Genomic DNA, 25,273 nt, shown 5'->3' with positions numbered 1-25,273 from the left:
AGTCTCCAACAGACCCTTCCACACTGAAATCTTTCAGTTCCTGCTAGAAAATGAGTTTTAAAAAAAAAAAAATATGGAAAAACTGAGAACTGAGAACAGAGCTGTTATTTCCTATGCAGCATTAACCATCAGGATTGTTCACTACACTATTGATTTCTCCATTTGATTGATTAAAGCTTTATTCTGTAATGTGAATTACTGACTCAGCCCTAGTCTGCTGCTTTTGTTATGCACAGAGTATACAGTCAGGCTACCCCTGGATATATTGAAGTGAGGATATGAGTTTTTGCACACAAGTCAGTGAGTGAAGAGTTTGCCAGACATGTCACAGTTCATACCAGACTCTGACTTAAAATTCTTCTTTGCTGCTTCCAGTTGTTTTCAAGATGGGTTTGAGCATTTTGGGGTTTCTTCCTCCCCTTAGCTGCTCAGGAGGAGGCTGCTTCCAAATGTAAGGTACTTGAAAAATATAAGGTACTTGCAAAAATGAACATGCTAGTGCAGTTGCTGCTCGGTAAAGGAAAAGCAGAGACCAGCAGCTCCCTGTGAAGCCCCTTTTCCACAGGCGTTTCACGTGTGGCTTTGCAGAGAGGTCACATCGGGCACCTGCACATTGCTGTGCACGTGCCCCAGGCTGGCAGAGACATGCAGGGCTTTGACATGGACTGCCACACTGGGACTGCCATGCCTGATGGCTTTCACTGGCTAGGCTGCAGCTACGCACACGTGCACATACAAAAATATAATTGGGATTACAGAGGATCAAAAGCAGACTGGGAGCCAAAAAGATCAGACAGTTGGGGGGAAATTGGAGCACAGCAAAAGGGAGGAATGGGAGTGTGTGCATGAGCTGTGTGATAATCAGTGCACTGTAGTTATTGCTTTTGTCGTGTATCAAGCTCAAGGCTGTACTCAGTACAGTCACACCGCTGCTTCCAGCACTGTGTTCCAGAAATGAACTCGAGGAAAAAAATTACTGGGAGAGTGATGAGAACTTTCAGGGATTAAAAGGGAGCTGAATAATGGGTTGTGTGAGGTAGGTAGGTTTGAGGGGTGGATTGCAGACTGCCCCTAATGAATGAACAAAACGTGAAATTGAATTTTTTGTAACTGTTACCAGCATCGGGAAGAGAAGGAGTTTGAATTGTAGAAGGAGCAGTGGAGGACAGATTTTAAGGGCGTTCTGCTAGAAATAGCGAGGGTCAGGCAGGCAGGGCTTGTTCTTGGTAGGTAAAGCCCACGTTAGTCAAATCTCTCTGAGTGCTGTGGGCGGGCATGACCCCCTGTTGGAGCTGTGCTGGGACACGGTGGCGTTTGGCATCTGTTTCAGCTTGGGGATAACTAACTCTTGGGGTGCTGCCCCGGAGGAGCAGCGGGCAGCCCCTGGGCAGGCGGTGGGGCGGTCCCTGGGGCGGGCAGAGGCCGAGCCTCAGCGCGGTGCCGGTGCCGGTGCCGCTGCCGGTGCCCGGGCCCGGCCCCGCCGCTCGCCCGCTGCCCGCGACACGTGGGAGCCCGCGCCGGGGGCGCCATGGCCGCGCGCCGCCGCCGCCCAATCAGGAGGCGGTATTCAAATCGCTGCCCGGCGGCGACCAATCAGAGGGGAAGGGGCGGGGCCGCGCGCCCCGCCGTTCCCACGGCGAGCTTCATTGAGGGGGGAGCGCGGCGGGCGGCGACGTGCCGGGAGCCGTGGGGAAGCCGAGGTACTGGGGATACTGGGAGCTACTGGGAGCACTGAGCACGACCGGCTGCATGCATGCCAGAGGCCCTGGGGGTCGCAGCGTTATCCTGACAGCAGGCCCCAAGGGATGTGGGGAGTGATGATTTGCCCATCAGGCCGTGGGGTACCAGGGGTTCCAGCCACGGGTGGCAGTCCATGGGCAGTGGCGGGCAGCGATGATGGCGTGTTTTGTGCTGCATCCCTCGCAGGGGAGTGCTTAGGCTCCTCTCAAGCATTTTGTGTGAACAAGTCAAGCAAACATGCCCCAGTGTGAGGAAGGATGCTGCAAGGCTGGCAGCTAGTGCAACTTGCTGAACTAAAAATGGGTGCACTGACAAACAAAAATTGTAGCTTTGTTTTGGCAGTGACGTTTGGCCTTTGTTGTTTTGAGGAGCAGCCGTAGCCTTGATCAGCTGCTCTGACTCAAATGTCCATGTTTACGGCACCAGTGGCATGTTCACCTCTCAGATGCTGGTCTGATTTCCTGTCCTTCTGTTGGTGCCCCCTCCAGGAAAATTAGGCAGAACCCTCCCAGCTCAGATCACATTCTCAAATCTGAGGACTCACTCTCAAATCTTGCAGGACAGAGGAGGTGATGGTGGGCAGGATGCTTGCAAGAAAACAGAAGAGAAATGTGGATCCCAGCTGTCGTGCTAACAATGCTTGTTACCCTTCAGTTTTGCAGTCCGCTGTCCTACAGGTCTGAAAATTTTAGCAGGATTAACAAGAGTCTCAGTGGGTTTCCAAATTTCCTAAGCTGCTTAGAGCCATCCCTTTATGACCAACATAATTAAGAAGAAAGGTTTAGTTTTTGTGGTTTTTAAGGGAGAAAGAACATTTCCATCAAACAAAATAGCAGGACATGTGCATCATTCCCTCTGTTCACAAGGACTGCCAAACAGAGGAGAGTCAGCAGTCATTTCAGAGAGCAGTGCCCCTTCTAAAAGAGGTCTCTGCTAGAGACATTCTTTTATTACCTGTATTTCTATGGTATGGATCACCTTGTACCTGGGTTCCCTTTGATTCCACTCTTGACAGTTGGGAGCAGCAAACTTCAGTCTGGAAATAACATTCCTGCTTCCACAGCTTCTTCTGCTGCTGTTCCTTCCTCCTTTTTCTCCTGGCTGGCCCCTGCCAGCAGCCCATCAGCCAAAGATCTTCGTCCCTGCTATGCACAATGTCTGGTTCAGTGGATGACGTGCCTTGCATGAACTTTGAAGCCAACATATTTGCAAAGAGCCTGTGCCAGCACTGTTTCCGAGCCGCAGGGGCTCACCAGCATGCTGTCCAGGTGAGCTCCTCCATCCCACCTGCAGGCTATGGACACTTCATTAAGGGCCTCTTTACTGGGACTGCACCTGCCTTTTTAGAGATAGAAATCCCTAAGACAAAGGCTCAGCCACGATTTCTAGATTTCTTGGTGGGGAAAATCTCTATGAGGCATCCCTTTCCAGGCATAGGAATGCTTCATTTAACTGTTCCAAATCTGGGAACCAAGCTGAGCAGGGAAGTGCTGGACACTGGATACAAGGGGCTTGATAGCCTTTCCCTGGAAGGGAAAGCAGGGGTGTCACAGATGCAAAGCTACAAGGAGGGAACTGGAGCCTGGCAGAGCAGGGACCCGCCCTGTATTAATCTCTGCTTGACGCTTGCTGGCATTTACAGCTTTGCCTCACCTTAAATATGGTCCTGGTCGATTCCCTATGGCCTCAGCTGTTGGCTTGGGGCCAGGGCTCCGTTCTGTCCCTGAGGCAGCTTCAGCAAGATGTTCCCAGTGGAGAAGGCAGGAGAGGGGTAAATCTCATGGGGTTTTGTGCTCCAGATACCTTGATCTGACATGATCCTTTGGGACAGGACTGGACACACAAGGTACTTGGCTGTCTCTGACTGGGCAGCAGCTGGTTTCATGTTCACAGAGGGTTTCGTGTTGTTTGACGTCCTCCAGGAGCGACTGGCCAGGGATGATGAAATAGTAATGAGCCTCCCTCTCTCTCTCACCCTCTCCCCCTCTCCTCCTGGCCTTGGGCCCTCTAAGGTTACCTCAGCCCTTCACCCTCGATCTGCTCAGAGCTGTCAGCTCTGAGTGAATCCGGGTGCAGGCGAGACGCTGGAGGGAAGGCGGCGCAGACAGCCGGCTCCCCGGAGCATCCCCCACTGCTGCTCATACCCCCGCAGGTAACGGGGGCCAGGGAGGATGCTGAGACGCCTGCAAGCCCTGACAGAGAGAGGCAGAGGCTGGGACTACAGCCTTTTCTGCAAAAATCTTCCTTCCTCTCGGCTCCACTGCCTCTCCCTGAGCTATCCTGCTGGTGAGGGAGAGCAGCTACCAGCAGCATCAGTGCCGACATGGGGGGGCAGATTCCCTGACCCCTCATGCACACATGCAGTCTCTGGGATGTCCGCAGCATTCAGCATCAAATAGGAGCGTGCTGGGCCTCCCTGGCCTCTCGGTGTAGGAGAAAAATCTCAACGGTGGGCTGGGAGAGATATCAAGAGCCCTGGAGGCCAGGCCGCTCTCGGAGGAGGTAGAAGGAGCAGGCATTTCCAAGGGGCAGCCTTCATCCTCATCCTTGGCACGCTGACAGCACCATTGCACCCCTTCTTCCTCGCAGGATCATGGCACAGAGGTCACAGGGCGCGATGCCTGCAGCGACGCAGCCCCAGGAGAGTCCTGGGACTCCCTCCATATTTTAGCCCCGCAGTGCGAGGTATACGTGTGTGTGGGCCCGGCGGAGGGCACGGAGCGGTGAGTACCAGCCGGGAGCCCTGCTGCTCCAGCAGGCCCCTTCGGGGGGAAGAACAGAGGAGGGGGAGCGGGAAGCCAAGCAGGGGGAAATCAGCTGCCTTTTTCCTGATGCTCTGCACACTGGTGCCTGGAAACAGGTCTGAGAAACCCCCGTGCCATGCCCTCTAACCATTCCTCTGGGCTGACCCTGGAGAGGTCAGGGGGCCCCTGAAAGAGTCTTCTTCATCCTCATTCCCTCCAGAGCAAGGCTGGTAGTCTCAGGATCTGCCAGCCTCTGCCCATCCAGTAGAGACTGAGTCAGTGTGGCTTGGGCTGCCAGTGCTGTCACTCACCCCTGAGCTCTGCGGGCTGTGGTGACCACCAGCTGTCCTCTCTCCCTGCCCCACAGCTGGCACGAGAGCAGGCGATATCCCCCACTCAGCCCCGGAGCTGAGGGCGAGCACAGAGAAACTGGCACCGACCCCAGCGCCTGTGCTGAAGCCAACTCCACGCTTGCCAGGGTGAGATGGGGATCTCTGGTGGTTTGGGTTATTTTGGTCTCCCCAGCTCCCTTGGCCCTTCAATGCTGCTTTTGCTGGGCCCATTCAGCAGGTTCCTGGGCACACAGACACGTTGACTTTGCCCCTCTGGCTCTCCTGCCTTGGGCAGATGGAAGAAGGAGCCCATCATGTGCAGGGAGGTGGATTTGATGACTCTTATGGGTCTCTTAAAACTTGAGATATTCTGTGATTCTAAGGGGGGATCAGCTGAGACTCTTAGTCCCCACAACGGAGGCTCTCCCCCTAAAGAGCTCACGAGATTTGCTCTTGTGTGGACTTGCTCCCATGTGGACTTTTCTATGTTGTTTCTTGCCATCGTTGGTCTGGCAACATCTTACAGATACAGAGCTCCTTTTCTGGTTCCTTTTTACCAGCAGCTTTGAGCTGAACAGGCTGTAACTTTTCATATATACTCTTACCTCCTTTCAGCCCACAGAAGTTACTAGTCCCCATTGCAGAGATCTGCCCTATCTTGTCTCCCAGGAAGGGGAAATGACCCGGCTGTGGGACAACACTTTGGGATCGGGCAAACGGGACATGATGAGCTACTTGGGCCATAAGGAGGAGGTGCGGTCACGAGCCCCACAGGCAGACAGCCCCCGGTGGGCTCAGCCTGTTCCCTCTGGATCCTGGGTGAGAACTGAAGCCCAGAACTTTAGGAAAGAAACCTGTCCACTGAAAGCAGGTACTCTTGGTTTGCTCCTGTGTGAGATCCTGGTTCTGGTTTGCTTTCCATCCAAGGGTCTCTGAGGTTCAAGGCAGATCTCTGTTTAGGTTTAGCATCTCTTTATCTAATTCTGGTCCCAGGAAGTGTTCACCACATCCATGGGCACCGTGTGAGAGTCCATCTGTATGTGTGCTGACTGTGAACCGTGGGCGTCTCGGGTGCTCTCTATCTGCATGGTTTGGCATGCCCTCGGCTCGAAGTGTTCCAGTGCTCCCACCCTGCCTCGAGGGAGTCTGGGTTTTATCTCTGCCCTCCTGGACCATTTCTAGCTCTCCTCCGAAGACCTGCTTTGCCGTGGACGTGGTGGCATCCCGCGTCGCTCGCGCCTCCCCCAGTAACGGCCTTCTCCCCGTCCCAGAGCGCCGTCCTGCCAGCCAGAAGCCCGAGGAGAGCTGGCCAAAGCACCGAAAAACAGACCCTCCCTGGGCATCCACCCTGCCGCGCGCCCCGGCCGGCTCCCCGCCGGCCCGCAGCGACCTGCTGGGTGGCAGCGGGTCCCTCTCTGGCCCACGGCTCCGGGAGTCCCACGGGCACGGGCTGGAGAGGCAGGAGTACACGGTGCTGGCAGACCTGCCCAAGCCCAAGCGCCTCGGGCAGCGGGACGCTGCTGACCGCTGTGGTTCCCGGACACTCAGCCCTGGCCGAGTGGAGGTGGAGAGGATATTTGGATGCGAACGCAGGTGAGAAGTAACGGGACTCCTCAGTGGTCAGAGGCAGGGGATTGCCCTTCCATGCTGTTGGGGGGCCCCCTCCCGAATTGCCGTTCTTCAGGAGGAAGGCAGGGCTAGATGGCAGAGCTCAGCTTTCAGCTGCGCTTAAGTTTCCCTCAAAGCAAGGGTTGGATCTAGGCTCAGAGCCTCCTCCATTGCAGCACACGGGCAGCTGAGGCTGTTGGAAAGGTGGAGCTAAGTTGCACTGCTGGAAAGGAGCAGCCCACCTTTCTCATCCTCACAGCCACCTGGAAGCTGCAAGACGTGCTGCAAAGCAGGGCTCCCCACAGTAAAAGGGCCAGGAAAGAGGTGTTCCCCAATCCAAGCACCAATAGCTCCCCAGGGATTCCACATTCACTGTAGGAGCCACTCAGGAAATGATAGGGGATGCCAAGAAGTACCCAGTAGCTGTTTAGGCTTTAGCTGGAGGCGCGAGAGTGACTCCAGTACTGGTAGCACAGGGCAGGAGGGGTCATAAAGAGGGAATGTAAAAGTATCAGCAAGTGGGTGGGATGTGAAGATGGAGGGAAGCTTGAGGAATAGTATGAAGAAGACACGGGTGAGGCAGCAGGATATGAAAGCAGAGGTGGTTGGTGGGGACAGGGAGAGGCTACAGCACTCACGGTGTCTGGGGCAGGTGCAGGTCGGTGGGGTCAGGCTAAGGTGGAGCAGGGTTTGCAGAGGCTCTGCTTCCAAGCTGAGCAGGGTGGCAGCTGGAACAACTGTGTGTGCCCACAGGAAATCAGAGACCCTGGAGGCCTTCCAGGCTCTGGAGGAGGGCCGTGTGGAGCGGCTCGATGGCAAGACGCCGGTGCCACCCAGCAAAGGCCACCTAACTCGGAGGCGGTCCAGCCCCAACCTGCCCAGGGAGGTGAGGTTTGGCTGCACAGCAGGACCTCATCCAGCTCTGCAAGCTGAGTTGCTTTTTCCTGTCACATTTTCCTCTTCTTCTGCCATGTGCTTCTCTCTTTCACTCTCCTTCTCCCTCTTCCCTTTAATCCCAGATCTCCCTCTGTCATGGACTGGGACCCTTGGCTCTTAAAATGCAGCAGCCCTTTCACCCTTTGGGTGCAAGAGGCTTCTCTACAGTGTGGACTGGCTCCATGCACAGGAATGCAACTGCTCTCTGGGGAACCATTTAACCAAATCACCTGCCAGCCCTAATCCCATCTTGTCCTGCTCATTGGCGCTTCTTTAAGAGGATCCCTGCTCTCTCTCCCCTGTGACCCAGGCTCAGCGACTCTCCTGGCAGCTCGAGCAGCGCAGCAGAGACCCCAAGGAGCCCCGGCGTTCCCCCAGCCCAGCTCGGCACCCTGAGAAGGTCATCAGGACCCGGGGGGACTCCCCACGCCCTGCCAGCCCTGGCTGGCTGCTGGAGAGAGGCAGCCGGAGCCCACGCTCCGCAAGCCCATCCCGCAGGCCGGAGAGGAGAGCAGGGGAGCCCGTGAACCCTCCCTGTCGTACTGAGAGAAGCTGGAGAAGCCAAGGGGAGCCTGCCCGCCCCCCAAACTCTGACAGGGGCCGAGCCACCTGGCAAGCAGGGGGTATACGGCAAGCACTGGAGAAGAAGAGCCGAGGGGATTCCCTGCACCCCACAGGTGCTGGGAAGGGCTCAGATAACGTCAGGCTGAGCCGGGCAGGGCCACCACCACCACGGGCCCTCAGTCCCGGGAGGCGTACAGAGAGCACGAGGAAAAGCCAAAAGGAGATCTCCCCTCCCAGCTTGGTGCGGGGGGCAGAGAAGCAACGAGTGAAGCCGGGGGAGCCGCCACAGCTAGCAGGGCCCAGGAAGCCATCGGAATGCAGCTGGCAGAGCCTCCGGGAAAAGCTGACCTCCTCCCAGCCCGCAAAGGGCACCAGCAGTGACCGGAAAGGCCGGGGCAAGCCCCTGCGCCCCACAAGCCCAACACGACCACTGGAGCAGGACTGGAGGGGCCGGGGGGATGCCCATCAAGCACAGGCATGGGAGAAAGACTGGAAGCGCCAAGAGATGCCCGTGTGCCATGCAGATGTGATGCGCCAGCTGGAAAGGGACTGGAAAAACCCTGCTAGATGTCTGGATGTGGGACTACGGCCTGAAGACAGCTGGAAAAGGCCTGAGAGTCCAGTACAGCATCTGGAGGAGGACTGGAAGGGTCCCGAGCACGCACGAGATACACACAGCCCTGAGAAGCCACTGGAAACTGACTGGGGGAGGAAGAGTCATCTCATTTACCATGTGAGTAGGGCAGGAGCCGGAGGTGATGGGGACCCTGCAAGGCCTAAAACTGGCAAGCACAAACTCGGTGGGTCCACTGGGTTGCAATTATGTGCACCCTGATTCCCTCGGATCCTCTGCTTCTCCAGGGAAACTGTAGTGGCTGCCTGGCACTGGGGGGAGGGAAGATGCTTTCTTCCGTGCCTCATGCCAGGAGATGGATGCTCAGATCTAGGAAACTGAGGTAAGGACTAAACCCCAATGGCTTCAGCTCCTGCTTTCTCCCCTGCAGCCCCAGCTGGGTGGAAGCCCCTTCCCACCACAAAGCAGCACTGGCTCCTCAGGAAGCCCACAGCCACATTTGAATGCCAGTAAGAAGCGCAACAAGGTAGGGGCCAGGCCCTCGGAATCGTGAGGGAGGGCAGCTGCCCTTCTTTGGGGGTCACTGAGGGCAGGACCTAGGTCTCCAGCACTTGACCTGAGCAGGTCCAGCATGGTGCTGCCTTCCCCTGATGTCCTGAACACTGTGCTCACCAACACTCCCCTTCACTTTTTCCTTCACCCATTTCTCAGGTAGGGAAATTGAGGAACAGAGCCTTTTTATAAAGCCAGAGAAGGGCAAACAGTAGACCTGGGACTAAAGTCTCAGTACAGCTGCTTTCCTCTTCTTTATTATTGGCCAGTGCTGTGATGGCACCGAGGGTTTTACAGGGATGAAGTGGGCTTTAGTGGTGTGAAAGAAGATACCGTGTATTGTGTTGGCACTCCTGCAAAGTGGCATTGCAGGAGCTATGGGGGGCTGCAGGAAGTATTCCAGGAGCCCATGTAGCTGGCAGCTGCACACAAGTTCCTGCCTCTGTCCCCCTCTGCGCACATCAGTCATCTCAGCCAGGTCATCCTCTGCTAGGACCTGCCTTTGTTCTTTGTACAAGGACAAACTGCAGCCAGGAAAGAGGCTGTCAAAGGCCTCTGAAACTCGAAACGGGTGACATCCTCTCCCTCACTTCCCTGCATCAGGCCAGAGAGGAGCCCAAAGCCCTGAACTCACCCTGTACAACCGGGCCAGATTGCCCCAGCTGTGTTGGGTTTCTTCAGCACTGAGCTCTGGCATCTTCCCTTTGCCTTGCAGCAAGAAGCATCACTTTGGTGTGATTGCACAGTAGAGCCTGGCATATTGTGATGCACAGCCCCTCTCCCCTTTTCCTTTGGGATCCTCTCTAGCAATTCCCAGCGGCATGGCTTTCCAGGGGCACTGGGACCCTGTGACCTCCTACCACCCCTGCCATGAGCCCAGAGAGGTTCAGTTCGCCGGATAAAACCGAGCGGCCCCAGGCTCCAAGGCGAGGACTCCATTGTGTGCACTGCTGGAAACCCCTGCCTTCGAAAAATCCCAGCCTGGGAGCAAACCCTGCCTGGGTAAGGGCTGGGCTCCCGGCAGTCCCTTCCCGGGGCAGCAGCGGCTGAACCCGTCCCTCCCAGGGCTTCACCTTTCCCGGGCCAGCGAGGCGGGAAAGGGACACGGCTCAGCCCCAGCATCGCCCCCATCCCGTCCCGTCCACAACGCCCCGGGGCCACCGCCCCTTTCCGTGCGGACCGGCGGCCTCGCCCGCCCCGGCGGCTCCATTGGCTGCGGGCGGTCGGGGCGGCGGCGGCGGCTGCCATTGGCCTGCCCGGGTCCTCCCAGGAAGTTCTGGGGGGAGGAAAGAAAAGTTTTTTGGGGTGGTATTCTTTTTTCCCCCCCTCCTTTCCTTTTCCTTTTCTTTTTTTCTTCTTAAAAAAAAAAAAAAAAAAAGAAAGAAAAGAAAGAAAAAAGAAAGAGGCGCGCGGGGATCGCGGGCGGGCGGCGGAGCGGGCATGGTGGGGCCGTGGCAGCCGCCCGGGCGCTGAAGCCGCCCCGCCGCCCTGGCTGCCAGCGCCCGGCCCCGCCGCGACCCCGGCCCCGGCCCCGCCGGCCGCGGCGCCCCCGCCATGACGGTGAGTCGGGACTTGGGGTTCGGGCTTGGCGGGCCGTGATCGCGGGGACTCCTCCTGCGGAGCCCGGGGTACAGCCCGGGGCTGGGAGGGGGCGGGGGACCCCAGCTGTCAGCCGCCGCCTGCGGGGCTCTCTGGGGCCGCAGCTCCCCGGGGGACTGTGCTCCCGCTCTCGAGAACCCCTGTGGCGGTTCTTCCTTGGTTCCCTTCCCCATCACCGCCGGGGTCCCCCCAGAGCTCCCCGTGGCCGCTTCGGCCCCGGTGGGCACCACCCACGCCGATAAGCGTGAGCGTGGACCGGGCTGAGGCCAGGCCAGCTCAGCGCACCTATGACCGCAGTCGGATGCGAAACTGGTGCCCCCCCGGGCGTGGGGAGCTCCGGCTCCCTGTGGGAAACAGATGCGGTTTGGGGCAGGGAGCATCCCACCCCTGGGGCGAACCTTCCTTGGCGCAGGCGGCTGCCGGCCGCGAGCGAGCGGGGTAATGGAGGTGACAGGCTGGGCTGTGCCCGCCGGCGTTTCGCACGGGGGCGGTGGGAAAGGGAGAGCCCGTCGTCGCTGGCTCTTCTCACTGCACGTGTAGATTCGGGAGCTGCATGTGTGCTCGGGCTGGGAGTGATTTTGCTTTCGCCCAGCTGAGCTGGAGCGGTTTTGCTTTGTGTTTTGGCCTGAGGCCCGCGCCTTATGAAGTGGGTTCCCTTTTTAGAGGAGAGGAGACATTGTGTTTTCCGGGAGGCTTGAGAGCCCCTTGCACCATCTCCCGAAGGTGGGAGGAAGCAGTGCCTCAGAGCCTACATTGCTCAGGAGATTTTGGGAAGAGCGGGAGGCAGGTTAATGACAAAGGCTGGTGATGAAAGGACACACCTGACTATCCTGCTTGGACACTGAGCTTTCTCAGCCTCCCGCAGCCTCTTCTCCTCCACTTCTCCATCCTGGCGCCTCAGTACCACCCGGGAGCAATTCCTTTGCTCCCACCCTGTCCCTTTTCCTTCTTTGGTGTTTACATTCTTCGGATACTTACAGACTGTTATCACCTTCCCTGTAGCCCTTCTTCAACCAGAGCAGGCAGCAGCCGCTCCTTAACCTGCTGTTGCAAGCCAGTCTTTCCAGAAATCACCTATGTCCCCAGCTACCTGGAGCCCCTCCAGTGCCTTTCCCTGGCCAGCTGTGGGGCTGAACATAAAACTTAGAAGGGTATGGATGCAACTGGGCAAAATCACTGCCACCACCTCCCAAGCCCGCCGCAGCCCCGAGCTGCAGGGCTGCGCGTTCTGCCGGGGGTGCATCCTGCCACATCATTGCATCTCTGGAACCCGGATCTCTCCCAGCAGCTCGGCTTTCCTGGATGTTTCCTCCTCCCACTGCTAGGCTGTTTCCTCTGGATGAGGGGTCTACTTGAGCTCCACACTCATCCCAGCTTTTATGCTGGGTGAGGAAATGGGATTTGGTTGTGGGGAAGGGAAGAAAAGTGGCTTTAAGCACTTTGTGTATAAACTGAGGCCTTTACTTATGGTGCTGACCCCGCTGTGACAAGAATAGTTCCAAGACAATTCTATAGAAGATGCAGCTTTGTGTCTAAGGCTGGTAGGGAAGGCAGAAACCCTGTGCAGTTTGCCTGCTTGGGAAAAGCCCTCCAGGGGGATTTTCTGGCCCCAGGACTGCACTGGGGGCAGCAGTTTTGGCAGGACTTCATGGCAGTTTTTCCAGCGGCATGCATCCCATTAATATTAATTATTTTGGCACCTAATTCTTTGGGATTGTAAATCCTCAATAAGATGAGACCCAGCTGATCTGTACAACAGCCCCACTGTCTCCCTGTATTGTTTTTCTGCCTCCATGGAGCCTGTCCATCTCTCTCTCTTCTGTTGAGCGCACGTGCGTCCCAGGAGGGGGCTGGTTGTACTTTGATGTTTTGTCTCCTTTCCTTCCCTCTCACCACTCTGAATTCAGAGCTGGAGCTTAAGTCACCGGACTGGAAGGAATAACGGGAAAAAGGGTGGAGCTGCTGCTGCAGAGAAAGAATTAATTTTTGGGGTGCTTTCTCAGGGCAACAATGGAGCCACCATAGATCTGGGTTGATGCAGGTGCATAAATCCCCCTTGTCTCCTGGCTGCCAGCAGTGCCTGTCACTTCAGCAGCAGATGAGGTTTGGGAGCCCCCCACGTCCTTTCGCTCTGGTTTCCCTCCCTTCCCAGGGAGCTCAGGACTGCCGGATGCTTCTGGCCAGGCCTGAAGCTGCAGCAGGCGGTGACCTCCCCTTGGCAGGACTCCTTGCTCCTGCTTGAACCAACAGCCAGAGCGCCAGGGTGGGCCGGCACATACTCTGCTCTTGCCGCCCCATAACCTTGGGTGTAACCCACGAGCAGCAGCTCAGGGAGATGAAAGCAGGGAAAGGCTTGGCCTGGCTGTACAGCCAGGGAGCTGGGCTTGTGGGGCAGTGTGGCTGGCCACTGGGCTTGTTCTGGGGATGTAGAGTGGCCGTCGGCTGCTGAGCCACCTCCTTCTCTCCAGCTCTGTCTCAGCTGGTGGTTGTGACATGTAGGGACTGCTGGTGGCTTGCACAGGACTGGCAGGTTTGGTGCTGGACCTCTGGGAGGTCCAGCTCTGGTACCGTGGCTTCTCCAACTCTGTCCCTGCCTGGTTCGGCTGCCTGAGAAGGGGCAGGTTGGCAAACTGACTTCCATGGGAGAAGAGGCGTTGGACTGAATTCTTTGATGGTGCAACTTCCTGGGAGCCGGCAGGGGTGGGAGGAGGGACTAGCTCGAGCCTGTTTGGCTGGGGCCAAAGCTAGGGAGAGAGGTTCCCCTGAGTCAGCTCTCTGGTGCTCCACCTTGGGAAGAAGATAAACTGGTTGGGATGCTGCAGCAGCGACATGAGGTTAGGAGGAGGTAGAGAGTGTGTGGAAACTTCTTTGTGGCACAGGGTAATCTGGGTGAAATTCTCTTCATTCTTATCTTCTGTAACTGTGGCTGGGCAGAGGGCAGACTCTGTAGTGGGGGGGAGCAGACAGAACTGGGTAAGAGAAAAACTCAGAATCTCAGAAAGGGTTGAACCTTGGAGGGAGAGGGGAGAGGATCAGGCACTGACTTCATCTCTACCCTGGGGCACATCGTTTAAAGTCAACGTGTTTTCACAGCTGTTGAATTGCCTCCTGTAGGTTTTTGGTGAGAGCTGAGCTACTATGTTTTTAATAAATGATTGGTGGTGAAGTTACCAGAGGGACGTAGCTCTGGGGCATGGACAGCTAGGGTTGGGACAAGGCGTGTCTGGTTCTTTGTGGCTTTGTCTCCATCTCTGAGGCAAGCCCCATTGGTGGTGGTGGAGCACTCCCTTCTGCCCACTCTCCTTGTCCCTGCCTCCCCCTCTCTGAATAAATACCTCTGAGGCACCTTGTGGAAACCTCTTTGCTGCATATTTTCCTTTACTTTTTTTGAACCTCTTCCCTTATCTCCTGCTTCCTCTTGCAGGAATGACTGCTGCTGAGAGCTATGCCCAGTTTTCTTTTGCCATAGGGTTGCATAGCCCTATGAGTTTCCTAAAAGGCTATTCCCATTTTTGTTTGGCCACAGGGGACTCACCTTCCACCAGTGGCATGGAAAGCCCTTTTGTGGGTCACTCCAAGACAGTAATTCTCTGGTTTTTTTCCAGCCGGATCTTCTCAATTTCAAGAAGGGATGGATGTCCATCCTGGACGAGCCTGGAGAGGTAAGCCTCAGATGAGAGTCTTCCTCTTCCCCTATCCCCTGCTGCTGGAGAGCCCTGGTGAGCCAGCTGATTTCCTTCCTCCTTGTTTACTGAGGTCTCTCCTGCTGGGAAAGGCAGTGGGAAACCTTTGGTGGAGGTCCTCGCTCGGTGTGTGGACACAGAGGTTCATCGAGTGCCTCTCTCCCAGCTGAGGGTCACGAGGGGTATCTGGGAGGGAGGAGGGGGAAGAGAAGGCCGAGAGGTCATAGTGCAGAGCGTCCTTCCTTGTTCCTACGCTTTCCCTGGTAACTGCCTATCCATTTCCCTCCTGTCTTTTCCCTTCCCTCCCCCTGCCCGATGCGCCTGCAGTGGAAGAAACATTGGTTCGTGCTGACCGACTCGAGCCTGAGGTATTACCGGGACTCGAACGCAGAGGAGGTAAGCACGGCCGGCCTTTCACCAGCCCTTCCTTCCTTCCTGGCCAGGAGCAGAGGAGCACAGCTCTGGTGTGACCAGGGACAAGCAGCAGCACCATGTCCTCCTGTGGGATGGCTGAGGTGCCAAGCTGCTCTCTGCCAAGGGGTGATGAAAAGGATGAAGGCAGGGTGGCAAAGTCTGGGGGGACTGTCAGTGGAGGGAGTTGGGGAGAAGGGCTGGTCCTGTGGCTGGGTATGTGGGATGCTCTCCATCCATGCTGCTGGCAGCCCATGCTGGGCTGGGGAACTGAGCCTGGTTCCCAAAGAGCTGAGCCTGGCTCTTAGGGAACCCTGGGATGAAGGCAGAGGTGGCCTTTTTCAAAGCTGGCTGCGCACTGATGTCCTAGCGGGTGGCTCTGCTTGCAGGCTGATGACCTTGACGGAGAAATCGACCTCCGTTCCTGCACGGATGTGACGGAGTTCGCGGTGCAGCGCAACTATGGCTTCCAGATACACGTGAGTGTCCGGCAGCGGCGGCACCGAGGGACACGGGCTGGGAATGTGTGCTCCCTCCCGTGCCGAGATGCTGAGAGGCAATTCGTACAGATCTTGTGCCAACTTGGTGGCCCAAGGTTGTTTTTTTGACACATGCGTGACAGTGCTCTGGGACATCAGGGCTGCCTGCCTGCAAAGGAAGGAAGGAGGAGGAGGAGGAGGAGGAGGCTTTGCAGGGCTGGTTGAAGGCTGTGCTGGAGGCAGTCCAGGAGCCAAGCTAAATGCCAGGAGTGTCTGAGTGTGTTGGCCAAGGCAACTTTTCCACAGCTGCAGGGGGGAGTGGTGAGCACTGCAGATCTCGGTGTAACCTGGCTGACCATGCTCTGAGTGACAACCTGTGCCCTGGATCCAGCCCCAGTACGGTTCTGTCCTTGGCTATTTGTTGTAGCAGCAGGAGGTGGCTGCTAAGGCAGCATGAGAAATGGTATTTCTGTGGGTGTGCAGGGATGGGCACTTCATGGTCTGGGTTTCCCTGCTGCTGTACACCCGTGCTGGCACCTGAACAACTGGATTGCACCAGTGCGTGTTTGGCACAGTGTGCCGAGGTTTCTTTTGCCTTTGCTTGGAGATGGTCTCATGAAGGATCCACCTCCAACACCCCTCCCACCTCTCCACCTGCCCCCAAGAGCCTGAGAGAGGGTGGCCATTCTAACAGCCCAGCACAGGTGTATGCAAGTGGCTGTGGGTCTCAGGGAGCAAGAGGGAGCTGCTGCACATCCCCTGGGTGCTGACAGGGCCTCTGTCACCTCCCTGTTGCAGACAAAGGATGCCGTCTTCACCCTGTCAGCGATGACCTCTGGCATCCGGCGCAACTGGATCGAGGCCCTGAGGAAGAATGTGCGCCCAGTCAGTGCTCCAGACGTCACCAAGTAAGAGCTGCCAAGTGCTGCTTGTCCTCTGCTCCCTTGCTGTCCCTCTACCCTGACTGGCAGAGGCAAGGAAGGCCCCTCTGGAAATCTCACCAGTCCCAGAGCAGCCCTGCCCTCTGCTCCTTCTGAAAGTGGTTTGGTTACACCAGCCAGTGACAGGGGTTGAGAGCCTGATGGCTCCCTTCCTTGTACCTGCTTTTTGCCTCACCACGTAAGTTTAGACTAGTTTCTTCACCAGCATAGCTGCAACCAGGATGGATCCTTGCTTCCTGGTGGAGAAATCCATTTCCCTGAGGGATGGGGTGCTACAGGCCCAGCTCTGCACTCAGGGTGGGGTTTTGTAAGTCTGGGCTGAGTGAGGGTCTGAGCCTTGAGCAGCTGGGAGTGCCCTGCTGACATCCTTTCCCACACGGTGCCTCTCCTTCACCAGTTCCTGCTCTGCTTTCAGACTCCCTGACTGTGACAAGGAGAACTTCCGTAACTGTGTTCCCCAGAAAGGCTCACTCCGGACGGAGGAGCAGCAGCGGCCGGGCTCAGGCTCCGAGGGGAGCTCGAAGGGCAGTCACTGGAAGGCGGAGGGGCAGCGCCATGCCTTTGACTACGTGGAGCTGTCTCCCTTGCCACAAGACCCTGGAAATCAGGGCTCCCTGCAGAGGACGAAAGGGAGCTTGAAGGTCTCTGACCGAACTCCCAGGTATGAGGAGCTGGAGCGGGATCTGGCCATGCGTTCAGAGGAGAGGCGGAGGTGGTTCGAGACCCCCGATGGCAGGATCCCAAACAGCGATGGCCCAGCAGGGGACCCTTCCCGCAAGGCCGGGGAGCAGGACCTCCCCACTCCTCCGCTTTCGGAGGACCAGCGGATCCGTCTGAACGAGGAGATAGAGAAGAAGTGGCTGGAGCTGGAGCGCCTGCCCTTGAAGGACTTGCGGCGGGTGCCCTTGACAACACTGCTGAACCAGAGCAAGGGGGGCCAGGGAGACAGCAATGAGGCGCTGAAAAAGGAGGTAAGAGCATCGCTCCTCTGAATCTCTGGGATTCTGGTGGCCCCTTAATGTGGTGCTTGGCTACAGGAGGCTCTGCAGAAGAGCAAGGCAGAGGTGCAGGGAGATGTAGGTTCTTTCTGGCTCCTCAAGTGCATGGAAGCTTTGGAACCTGGTAATGCAAGGCTAGAGGCCAGCTCTCACACACCTGCAGAGGTTCCCCAGAGCATGTTTTGGTCCAGGATAATTTATTTGCTGGCACTACTTGTGTGGAATCTGTGTTTCCTGGGAGTACATTCACAGCCTTTCTTCTTTGGCTATTCCCAAGCCTGCAAGCTCTTCACCTGCCAGCTGTGGTGATTTCCTCCAGCATGGATCCACCTCTGAAAGCTGGGATGTCTCCTCCCTTCCTTGCTGGCACTAAGCAGGCTGGGGCTGGCTTTGCCAGTGTGGTCTCTTGGCAGGCTGCTGGGGAAGCAGAGGCCTCCACTGGCCATGTGTTGTCCTCCCCATCCCTAAGCCCAGGGTTTGGATGTGGCACATTGGTCAGGCCATGGCACTTTTCCACCCTTGGCTGAAGATCTTTCTCTGTCCTGCCTGGCACAGATCCAGTCACTGCGGGCACAGCTGGAGTCCTGCCGGGCCAGAAACGAGAGCCTTCGGGAGGCAGCAAAATCCCAGGGGGACAGCCATGTGCCCCGAGGGTACATCTCACAGGTGAGTAGAGTGCCGGACCCGGGGCTTGGGGGTCCCTCCCAGTACCAAACTGGGAAATTCTGGCATGCAGCTTATTGCCGAGCAGGTATCGCTAATCATTGGGTTGCCATGGTGACCCTAACTGGGCCCATTTGTAATCAATGTTAATTACATAAAGGCTGATGCATGTTGCCTGGCCTTAAAGGGGCCAGGGTTATAAAGGGAGAGAAGGATAATTTGGGGAGAGGTGCAGGATCTGTGTCATGCTTTGCATGTGGGCACGATGCTGTTCTGGGCTGTGGGGTGAGCCATCCCCCAGCTCAGGAGGGCATCAGCAGCTTCCTGCTGAGCCTCTGGTCATTCCCTGTTGGTTTGGTGCTCACCACATGTGGTTCTTGCTAACTGGGGCTCCCACGTGTCTTGTTAGAAGCAGTCAGTCAGTCAGCCAGTCCCTGGGGACAGCCCCAGCCCTGAAGGTCACTGACAGCACAGCCCATTCGTTTGCTGGGACAGCATGTGGGAGAGCCAGCAAAGCAGAATTTGCTCATGCTTCATCCTCTCACTTCTCTCTGTTTATTTATTTTCCCCTCTCATGGACTGATCCAAAGCAAGCAGGGTCACATCCCGCAGGGATTTCCTGTGTGGAGGCTGCCGTTTGACCATAGAGTGGGATTTTCAGGATGGGCCTTATGTGCTGGAAGATACCGGGGCAGAGGGGGGTGGCAGGGCAGGAAATTGGGGCTGGTGAAGTCTGTTCCACAACGTTGGCTGTACCTAGCGCAGATAAAGAAACCCACAAGCCTTGTAGTACCCAGCCCAGAAACTTACCAGACTCTGTGTTATCGTGATTTAATATTTACAGCTTACAGGCCTCTTTATGGTAAAAAAAAAAAGCAAAAGCAGGGGGGAGGAACTTCTTTATCTTCCTAATAACTTGGCTCAAAAAGACAACATTACACATCTGAGACCAAACTTGGCCTTTCCCCAAAGGATTCACTCTCTCTATCTGCCAAGGGTTGCAACTGGTCCCTGGATAGATCACCAGGTTGATTCCTCACCTTTTCCTCTGTTGTTCTGTGAAGCTTCCTAGCTCCCCTCATCACAGCAGAGAGGAGTAGCCAGGAAGGGTTTGCATTCACACAACATGTTCCAGTGTCTTTTGTATGAGCCTTAGTTCTCAGATGGCAAGGAGCTGTTGGGGGATGTGATGATGTCTTAGCTCTCTGCTGATGTCCTTGAGGCCCAGGCTGTTAATCATAATGACATGGTTTGTTGGTGAACAAATCCTTCCTCAGAGGCTCAGGGAGGCACTGCCAGCATGTGGAGGAGGAGTGAAGGCGTAGTGCCAAGGTGGGAACCTCTTTTCTTTGGTCTAGCTCGAGTTAATCATAGCACTCAGCATAGAAAGAACCATCCCCTTGGTCTCAGAACCATGAGAAAGGAGGGAGAGCTGTGTGAGGAGGATCCCTAACCACTAGGCTGTGGGGAGGGCTCTTTGGCAGCCTCCATCCTGTCTCAGGGTACTGCAGGGTGTCACTTTTCAGGAGAGGAGGCTCAGTTTTCATTGATTCCAGGGGGTGCAGCTTCATTTAAAAGGCAGATACTGAGATGCAGTTCCCTCTGTTGATCTCTTCCAGCCAGGCAGTGCAGCCTGGTGTAGGGTTGGGACTGTGGTGTTGGGCATGTTATTCCCAGCTCTTGGACCAAGAGGGATGTTCCTGTCTTGCTTTAGTTTTAAGAGCTACAGGAACATTCTTCCTCTGTAAAGCACAAAGCAGAGTTGCAAGATGTGTATCCCTGTAAAATGGTTGTGTTCAGTGATTAAAGTGCCACCTCACTTTCAGAAGGAAAAGACCCTCCTGGGAAGTAGTCTCACTTCTTTCAAAATGTCCCTGGACTTGGAGCCAGGTGTCTGTCCTGGCCCAAGCCCTTCCTCCTTCTCTTCTGGTCTCTCACACCTCCTTTCCTCCTCACAACAGGAGGCCTGTGAGCGCAGTCTGGCTGAGATGGAGTCATCCCACCAGCAAGTGATGGAGGAGCTGCAGAGGCACCACCAGCGGGAGCTGGAGCGGCTGCGGCAGGAGAAGGAGCGGCTCCTGGCAGAGGAGGCGGCGGCTACAGCAGCAGGTAGGAGCAAACACCACGCTGTGGCCCTGCTCAGCTGGGTCCCTCCTGCTGCTCCCCAAATGTCTCCTGCCAGAAGCCAGACGCCCCAGTCCTCTGGAGCCACACTGTCGACTGTACTGGTGTGAGGCTGGCGCTCTTGGAGCACGAGCTTTGGTGCTTCTCGCTCCTGAGGCGCTGGTGGAGCTGGGGTGGTAAAGATACTGAAGGAAATGGGGTCATGCCTCTGGATGGGTGGGAGAGGACCAGCACTTTCTTGTAGGTAGGCAAGGCACAAATGGTAGAGAGCTCCCACAGTGCCCTGTGTCAGTCCCCTTGGCAGCGTGATTATCCTGGACTGTGGAGATGATGGGGAATACCCTGAGGGAAGAAAGGGAAGAGGGGGAATCTGCAGAGAGGGATCTGGGAACCTGCAGTGGTGAGAGCTTAGCCAGTTCTCCAGTGTGTTTTCCATGAAGCTGCCACAGCCTGATCCCCCATTTCTCACTGTCCCCCTCTGCAGCCATTGAGGCACTGAAGAAAGCCCACCGAGAAGAAATGAATAAGGAGCTGGGCAGGACACGGAGCTTCCAGCAATGCAGCTCGCTTCCAGAAGCCCTCCAGAAGCAGCACCAGTAAGAAAGCTTCTCTGTCACTCCCCTTGCCCAGTGATGCTGCCTTGTGCTGCTGTCACCACACTCCATCTGTAGCTCTAGTCCTGGGCTTTTCCTCCTGCCACTTCACCCTGCTTCCTCCTCAGGGCTGGGTGCCCAGTAGTGGCTCCCAGGGCTGCTGCAGCTGTAGGGATGTGAAGTTTGTCCCCTGCTTGGCTTTTTTCCCTATAGCACCTCCTCATGCCTATAGTTATTTCCCCTCTATTTTCTTTATGGAAAGCTCCTCCGTTTCTTCTGCATGGCTCGGAGCTCCAAGAAGCACCATGCTCATGTGCAGGAGTGCAGGAACTGAAGCTCGGGTTCACAGGGAACTTTGTCTTGTGCTAATGACTGATGTGGGCAGAGACTGGCCATGGCAGGGGGAGGGCAGTGCCGGGGGCCAGGAGCTGGCAAGGGTTTTGGGGCTGCGATGAGCTGGTGCCTCTTTGGCAGGTTGGATGTGGAGTCGCTGAAGCGGGAACTGCAGGTGCTTTCTGAGCAGTATTCCCAAAAGTGCCTGGAAATCGGGGAGCTCACCCAGAAGGCAGAAGAGCGGGAGCAGATATTGGAGCGCTGTCAGCAGGAGGGGAAGGACCTGCTCCAGAAAAATCAGGCAAGAGAATGGCTTTCCTGCCAGCAGAGAGGAGCATTGGAGCATGTTCCTCCTTCACACAGCACAGCCCCTCTGTTAAAACTCCCCTGTTTGTTCATATTTCATCCCTTCTGAGATTTTACCATCAGAAATAAAATGATTAAGAGTTAGAGGCCATCTTAACTGTGGCGTTACATATGGCGAGTGTGTTCTGCTGGATGCAGATGCTGCCATTATCTATGGACTGGGGCTTACAACATGGTCTCTAAGCTGAACAAGGTCTGCCAAGGAGATGGAATGGTCAGGACAGTGAGAGCTCTGTGCCATGGCTACTCTGACATCTTTTGGCTTTGCCTGCAGGAGCTGCAGACCCGCCTCTCGGACGAGATCGGGAAGCTGCGAAGCTTTATTTCATCACGGGGCTCTGGGGACCGCACTTCGCACAACAACGAGCGGAGTTCCTGCGAGCTGGAGGTACGGGGGTCCCCCTGGCTGCCCCGCTCCTCCATCCCCGCCTGTCCTGGGAGTCTCCTCTTGGTGGCTTTGGCTTGGAGCAAGTGGGAGGGGGTGACGGATGGAGCGGTGCAGGAAGCAGAGCGCAAGGCTCCTCTCCGCTGCTCTCTCAAGCTGCTTGCGCCGTTTCCTGCCCCAGCCCTTCTGGCCCTTCCTTCCTTTTCCACCGCTGCGCTTGCGCCAGGGCCTGCCGGCCCTTCCGAGGCGGTGGCTCTTGAGTCACCTCTGGTTCCTCTCCCCCTTCTCTGGCCCAGGTGCTGCTGCGGGTGAAGGAGAATGAGCTCCAGTACGTAAAGAAGGAGGTGCAGTGCCTCCGGGAGGAGCTGCAGATGATGCAAAAGGTCGGTGTTTTCTGGGAGCAGTTGGGAAAGAGCAGGAGAGGGAAGGCAGGGAAGCAGCAGGGCTGTGTATCAGCAGGGTCAGGCTGGGTTTGATGGGATGCTTGAGACAAACCCTCTTGTTGCCTGTGCTGTCCTTGCTGGCAGCAGAGCACATAGCAGCTCCAACAGCTCAGACTGGCACAGGCTGAGCTTGTACAAGGGAGGAGTCACAGAGCTGCAGATTTCCCCAGATGTATGCACACACAAGCATGGACAAGGCAGGAGACCACCTTTGCAAGTGGGAAACCTGGATGAAAGCTGTCTGGCATTCTGCTTCCTCTAGCTGTCCCCTCTCTGAGTGGATGGGTTTCCTTGGGCACTGTTTCTGGGTGTGCTGCTCCCTCCACTGGCAGCAGCTCCTTCAGAGGAATTTTCAAAGGCCCCTACCAAAGGGGAACCTGAAAGAGACTTTGGAATTCAGTGGTGCTCCAGGAGTTTATAACTTACTCACATAAGTTTTTGGCCACATAACCAGCTGCACCCAGCTCACTCAGTGGCCTGCGTTCCTGGTTATGTTTCCCATATGGCTGCCCCACATGCACACAAGCTGTGTAAAAGCCCACATTACCTCCTCAACCTGGTGCTGCACATCCCTGCTGCTGTGGGACCAGTGTCTCTGCCTTCTTCCCTGGCCTGGTGTGTGCAAAGTGATACCTCCATGCTTCTCTTCTGAATGGTTTCTGCCTAGCCCAGATTGGGATGGGCTTCAAACCCAAGGCTAGCTCTCCCCTCCTCACCTGCTGGCTCTCCTTCTGGGCTCACCTTGCTGCCACCCTCCCTAAAATCAGCCCTGCAACCTGCCTGACCCTTCTCCCTTCCCTGGCAGGACAAGAGATTTGCCTCAGGGAAATACCAAGACGTCTATGCAGAGCTGAATCACATTAAGGTGCGCTCGGAGCGAGAGATCGAGCAGCTGAAGGAGCACCTGCGCCTGGCCATGGCGGCTCTGCAGGAGAAGGAGTCGCTGTGCAACAGCAAGTAACGGTGAGCCTGGGGATGCTGGCATGTCCCCTGCGGGTGCAGGTGGCTCAGACTGGCTGCTGCAGGGCCCTGGAAGCTGCCAGTCTCTCCTGCTCCAATCCGTTTTGAAACTTTAGGCTTAAACTTGTCCTTCTCGGCTTCTCGCATCCTCTTAGCCTGCACTGCTGGCGCTCCTGCTGGCCCTGATGTCCTCCCAAGGGCTCCAGCTCCCTTCTCATGGTGCTCTTGATGCAGCCAGTGCCCATCACTCCTCACCAAGCTGCTTGTGGGAGCCAGGCAAATACTGGCCTTTGCTCCGTGGCTTGGGTGACAGTGTGGGTAGTCCTGTGTAGGCAGTGTTTCTGCTCCCTTCACCTTTGAAGTGGTTTCCCTATCGCAGCACGATAATTTTAGGTCTGCATCAGAGCAGGCCCGACTAGACCCAGCCCTTCTCCCACGCTCACCTGCAGGCATCTCTGCCGCAGATGGGGGGAGCAGGGTGGCAGGAATGGGGGCGTCCTGTTGTCCAGAGTGCTTCTGCTTCTTGGTTGTATTGGGCTCACCCTGCTCCACCAGCGCTTGCTGATGGGTGCTGAGATGAGTGGGAGTGTAGCAGGGCACCAGACAGCCACCTGCCCAGGGAGCTGAAGGGATGGCATTTCTGTGTTCACTGGAATCGTTCTAAACCATGTCTGGTTTTGTCTCTCTCTAGGTCTGCTCTACGTTTGTTATCTGTTCTTGTTTTGTATTTGCTCCATTCCTCACTCATGGGGAGAGGGAGGTTGAATCCCTATCCGTTGCCACCTTGGCAAGGAGTCCCACACACCCCCAACCTCCTCACTCCCCTCCCAAAGCTTTTTTGATGAACCCTTTTTGCCTGCATACCTGAGCACATTGTTTGGACTGGCTCCTTACATGCACCTTCCTCAGGATTTTATATGTGAAAATTATATTTTATAGAGGAATTTTTTTCCCCATGGAAAGGAGTTGAAGAGGAGGAGGAAAATTTTACTACATCACCAGCATTTCTCTAACCTGAAAAAGAGAACCTGGTTTTTCCCCCTTTTCTAGCCCCATTTCTCCTGGCCACACACAGCCACCTTTGGCACATATTCCCTCTCTTCCAAATGTCTCCACGGTCCCCCTGGGATGTACGGCAAGGACCATGCTCCCCCTCCCCGTGCCACCCCCAGGGACCTGCGGAGAAGACGCGCAAGCCATAGGAGGGAGCCGCCGGGGCTGTCTGCCATGGCTGTGCTTGCCTGAGATGGTTGAAAGAGGACACCTTGGCAAGAGTCCACATGACCGAGCTCTCTCTCCGTGGCTGCCCTTTTGGCTCCTGCAAGAACCTGCATTGGCAGGAGCCCAGAGCCACGGGGCTTCTTTCTGGGGAAGAGGAGCTGTGAGGCTGCTACTGCACCCGCCCGAGCCAACCTCCCCAAGGTGACAGCTGCTGCTGCTCCGCTGTGCCCTTCCACTTTTAACTTAATAAAATCTTCCCCTTTCGCTGAGAAAAATGTGTTTCTTGAGAAGAAGGCTTGCCATGTGGCCCTAATCCAGTGGTGAGGGCTGTTTATGTGTAATTTTTTTTTTTTAGGTTTTAGTGTATACTGACCAGTTACTTCCTTTCTTCAGGATTTGGTGAGGGAAAGCAACAGGAGCACCCCTGACCAGAGGGTGAGAGGAGCCTTGCAGTGCTGTTATCGAGCAGTTTGCCCCACCTTTGCATTTGAGGGACAAAATATCTGCTTCACTGCACTGCTCCCAAAATTCCATGTGACCCTGAGCCTCATGGAGGAAGAGCTGAGCCTGGGCTGCATTAGTAAATCCAGTATTGGAAGGGTACATGGCACTGCAAATTGCTGACAGAGTAAACAGTATAGAGAGATCCTGGGGAGATGACAGAGACTATAAATGCTTTCTACCTTTTGGTTTTTGTGTGAAGCATGTTGTTTTTTTGTCAGGACAGAGGACCTGGTGGTGACTACTACTAATTCAGCCCCATCCTGAAATAAATAGGAGCTGTTGTTCTACAGAGAAGAGATCTTATTGTGGTCACATGCTGGGGCTAGAGGCAGCATCTGAAGAAGGAAAGACAAAGGGGTTAAGGAGGATTCTTGGATGGAGGTGACAGATGTGTTGGCTGAGAGACTGGAGTACTGTGAGACCTAGGGATAGAAGCAGGGTGTAAGAATGCAGTGGCAGCTGAAATGAGGGCTATTAGGGTAGCACTGTTTTGCCATGGTATTGGCATCCCCTAGGGCAA

General features: G+C 56.0%; 1 protein-coding gene across 3 annotated transcripts; it reads left to right on the top strand.

The window, feature by feature from the left end:
* The first annotated feature begins 1,666 nt into the window (after positions 1–1,666).
* LOC121342468 (TRIO and F-actin binding protein) lies at positions 1,667–24,518 on the top strand. 3 transcript variants are annotated; one of them, XM_041416948.1, is made up of 22 exons: positions 1,667–1,700; positions 2,804–3,008; positions 4,330–4,463; positions 4,852–4,963; positions 5,486–5,687; positions 6,088–6,409; positions 7,178–7,310; positions 7,671–8,657; positions 8,929–9,024; positions 14,255–14,311; positions 14,660–14,728; positions 15,133–15,222; positions 16,021–16,130; positions 16,579–17,134; positions 17,717–17,827; positions 19,786–19,933; positions 20,433–20,544; positions 21,016–21,175; positions 21,515–21,628; positions 21,922–22,008; positions 22,874–23,031; positions 23,720–24,518. In XM_041416948.1, exons 2-21 carry the CDS (start codon positions 2,895–2,897, stop codon positions 23,027–23,029), a joined length of 3,870 nt encoding a protein of 1,289 aa, XP_041272882.1. In that variant the 5' UTR covers positions 1,667–1,700; positions 2,804–2,894; the 3' UTR covers positions 23,030–23,031; positions 23,720–24,518. The 3 variants fall into 3 exon arrangements, with proteins under 3 accessions (XP_041272882.1, XP_041272883.1, XP_041272884.1); XM_041416949.1 differs by lacking the exons at positions 1,667–1,700; positions 2,804–3,008; positions 4,330–4,463; ... (4 more) ...; positions 7,671–8,657; positions 8,929–9,024 and adding an exon at positions 10,258–11,087; XM_041416950.1 differs by lacking the exons at positions 1,667–1,700; positions 2,804–3,008; positions 4,330–4,463; ... (4 more) ...; positions 7,671–8,657; positions 8,929–9,024 and adding an exon at positions 10,259–10,610.
* The last annotated feature ends 755 nt before the right edge of the window (positions 24,519–25,273 follow it).

Source organism: Onychostruthus taczanowskii, unplaced genomic scaffold (assembly GCF_017590055.1).
Source record: "Onychostruthus taczanowskii isolate IOZ18803 unplaced genomic scaffold, ASM1759005v1 scaffold53, whole genome shotgun sequence".
NCBI classification, from domain to species: Eukaryota; Metazoa; Chordata; class Aves; order Passeriformes; family Passeridae; genus Onychostruthus; species Onychostruthus taczanowskii.
This window is presented reverse-complemented; position numbering and strand designations above follow the sequence as displayed.

What these genes read in the sequence shown, in the direction of transcription:
- LOC121342468 (XM_041416948.1), top strand. Translation starts at nt 2,895, where the DNA reads ATGTCTGGTTCAGTGGATGACGTGCCTTGCATGAACTTTGAAGCCAAC. An exon ending in CCCGAGGGTACATCTCACAG is followed by an intron (nt 17,828 to 19,785) that starts GTGAGTAGAGTG and finishes TCCTCACAACAG; the next exon opens with GAGGCCTGTGAGCGCAGTCT. An exon ending in ACCTGCTCCAGAAAAATCAG is followed by an intron (nt 21,176 to 21,514) that starts GCAAGAGAATGG and finishes CTTTGCCTGCAG; the next exon opens with GAGCTGCAGACCCGCCTCTC.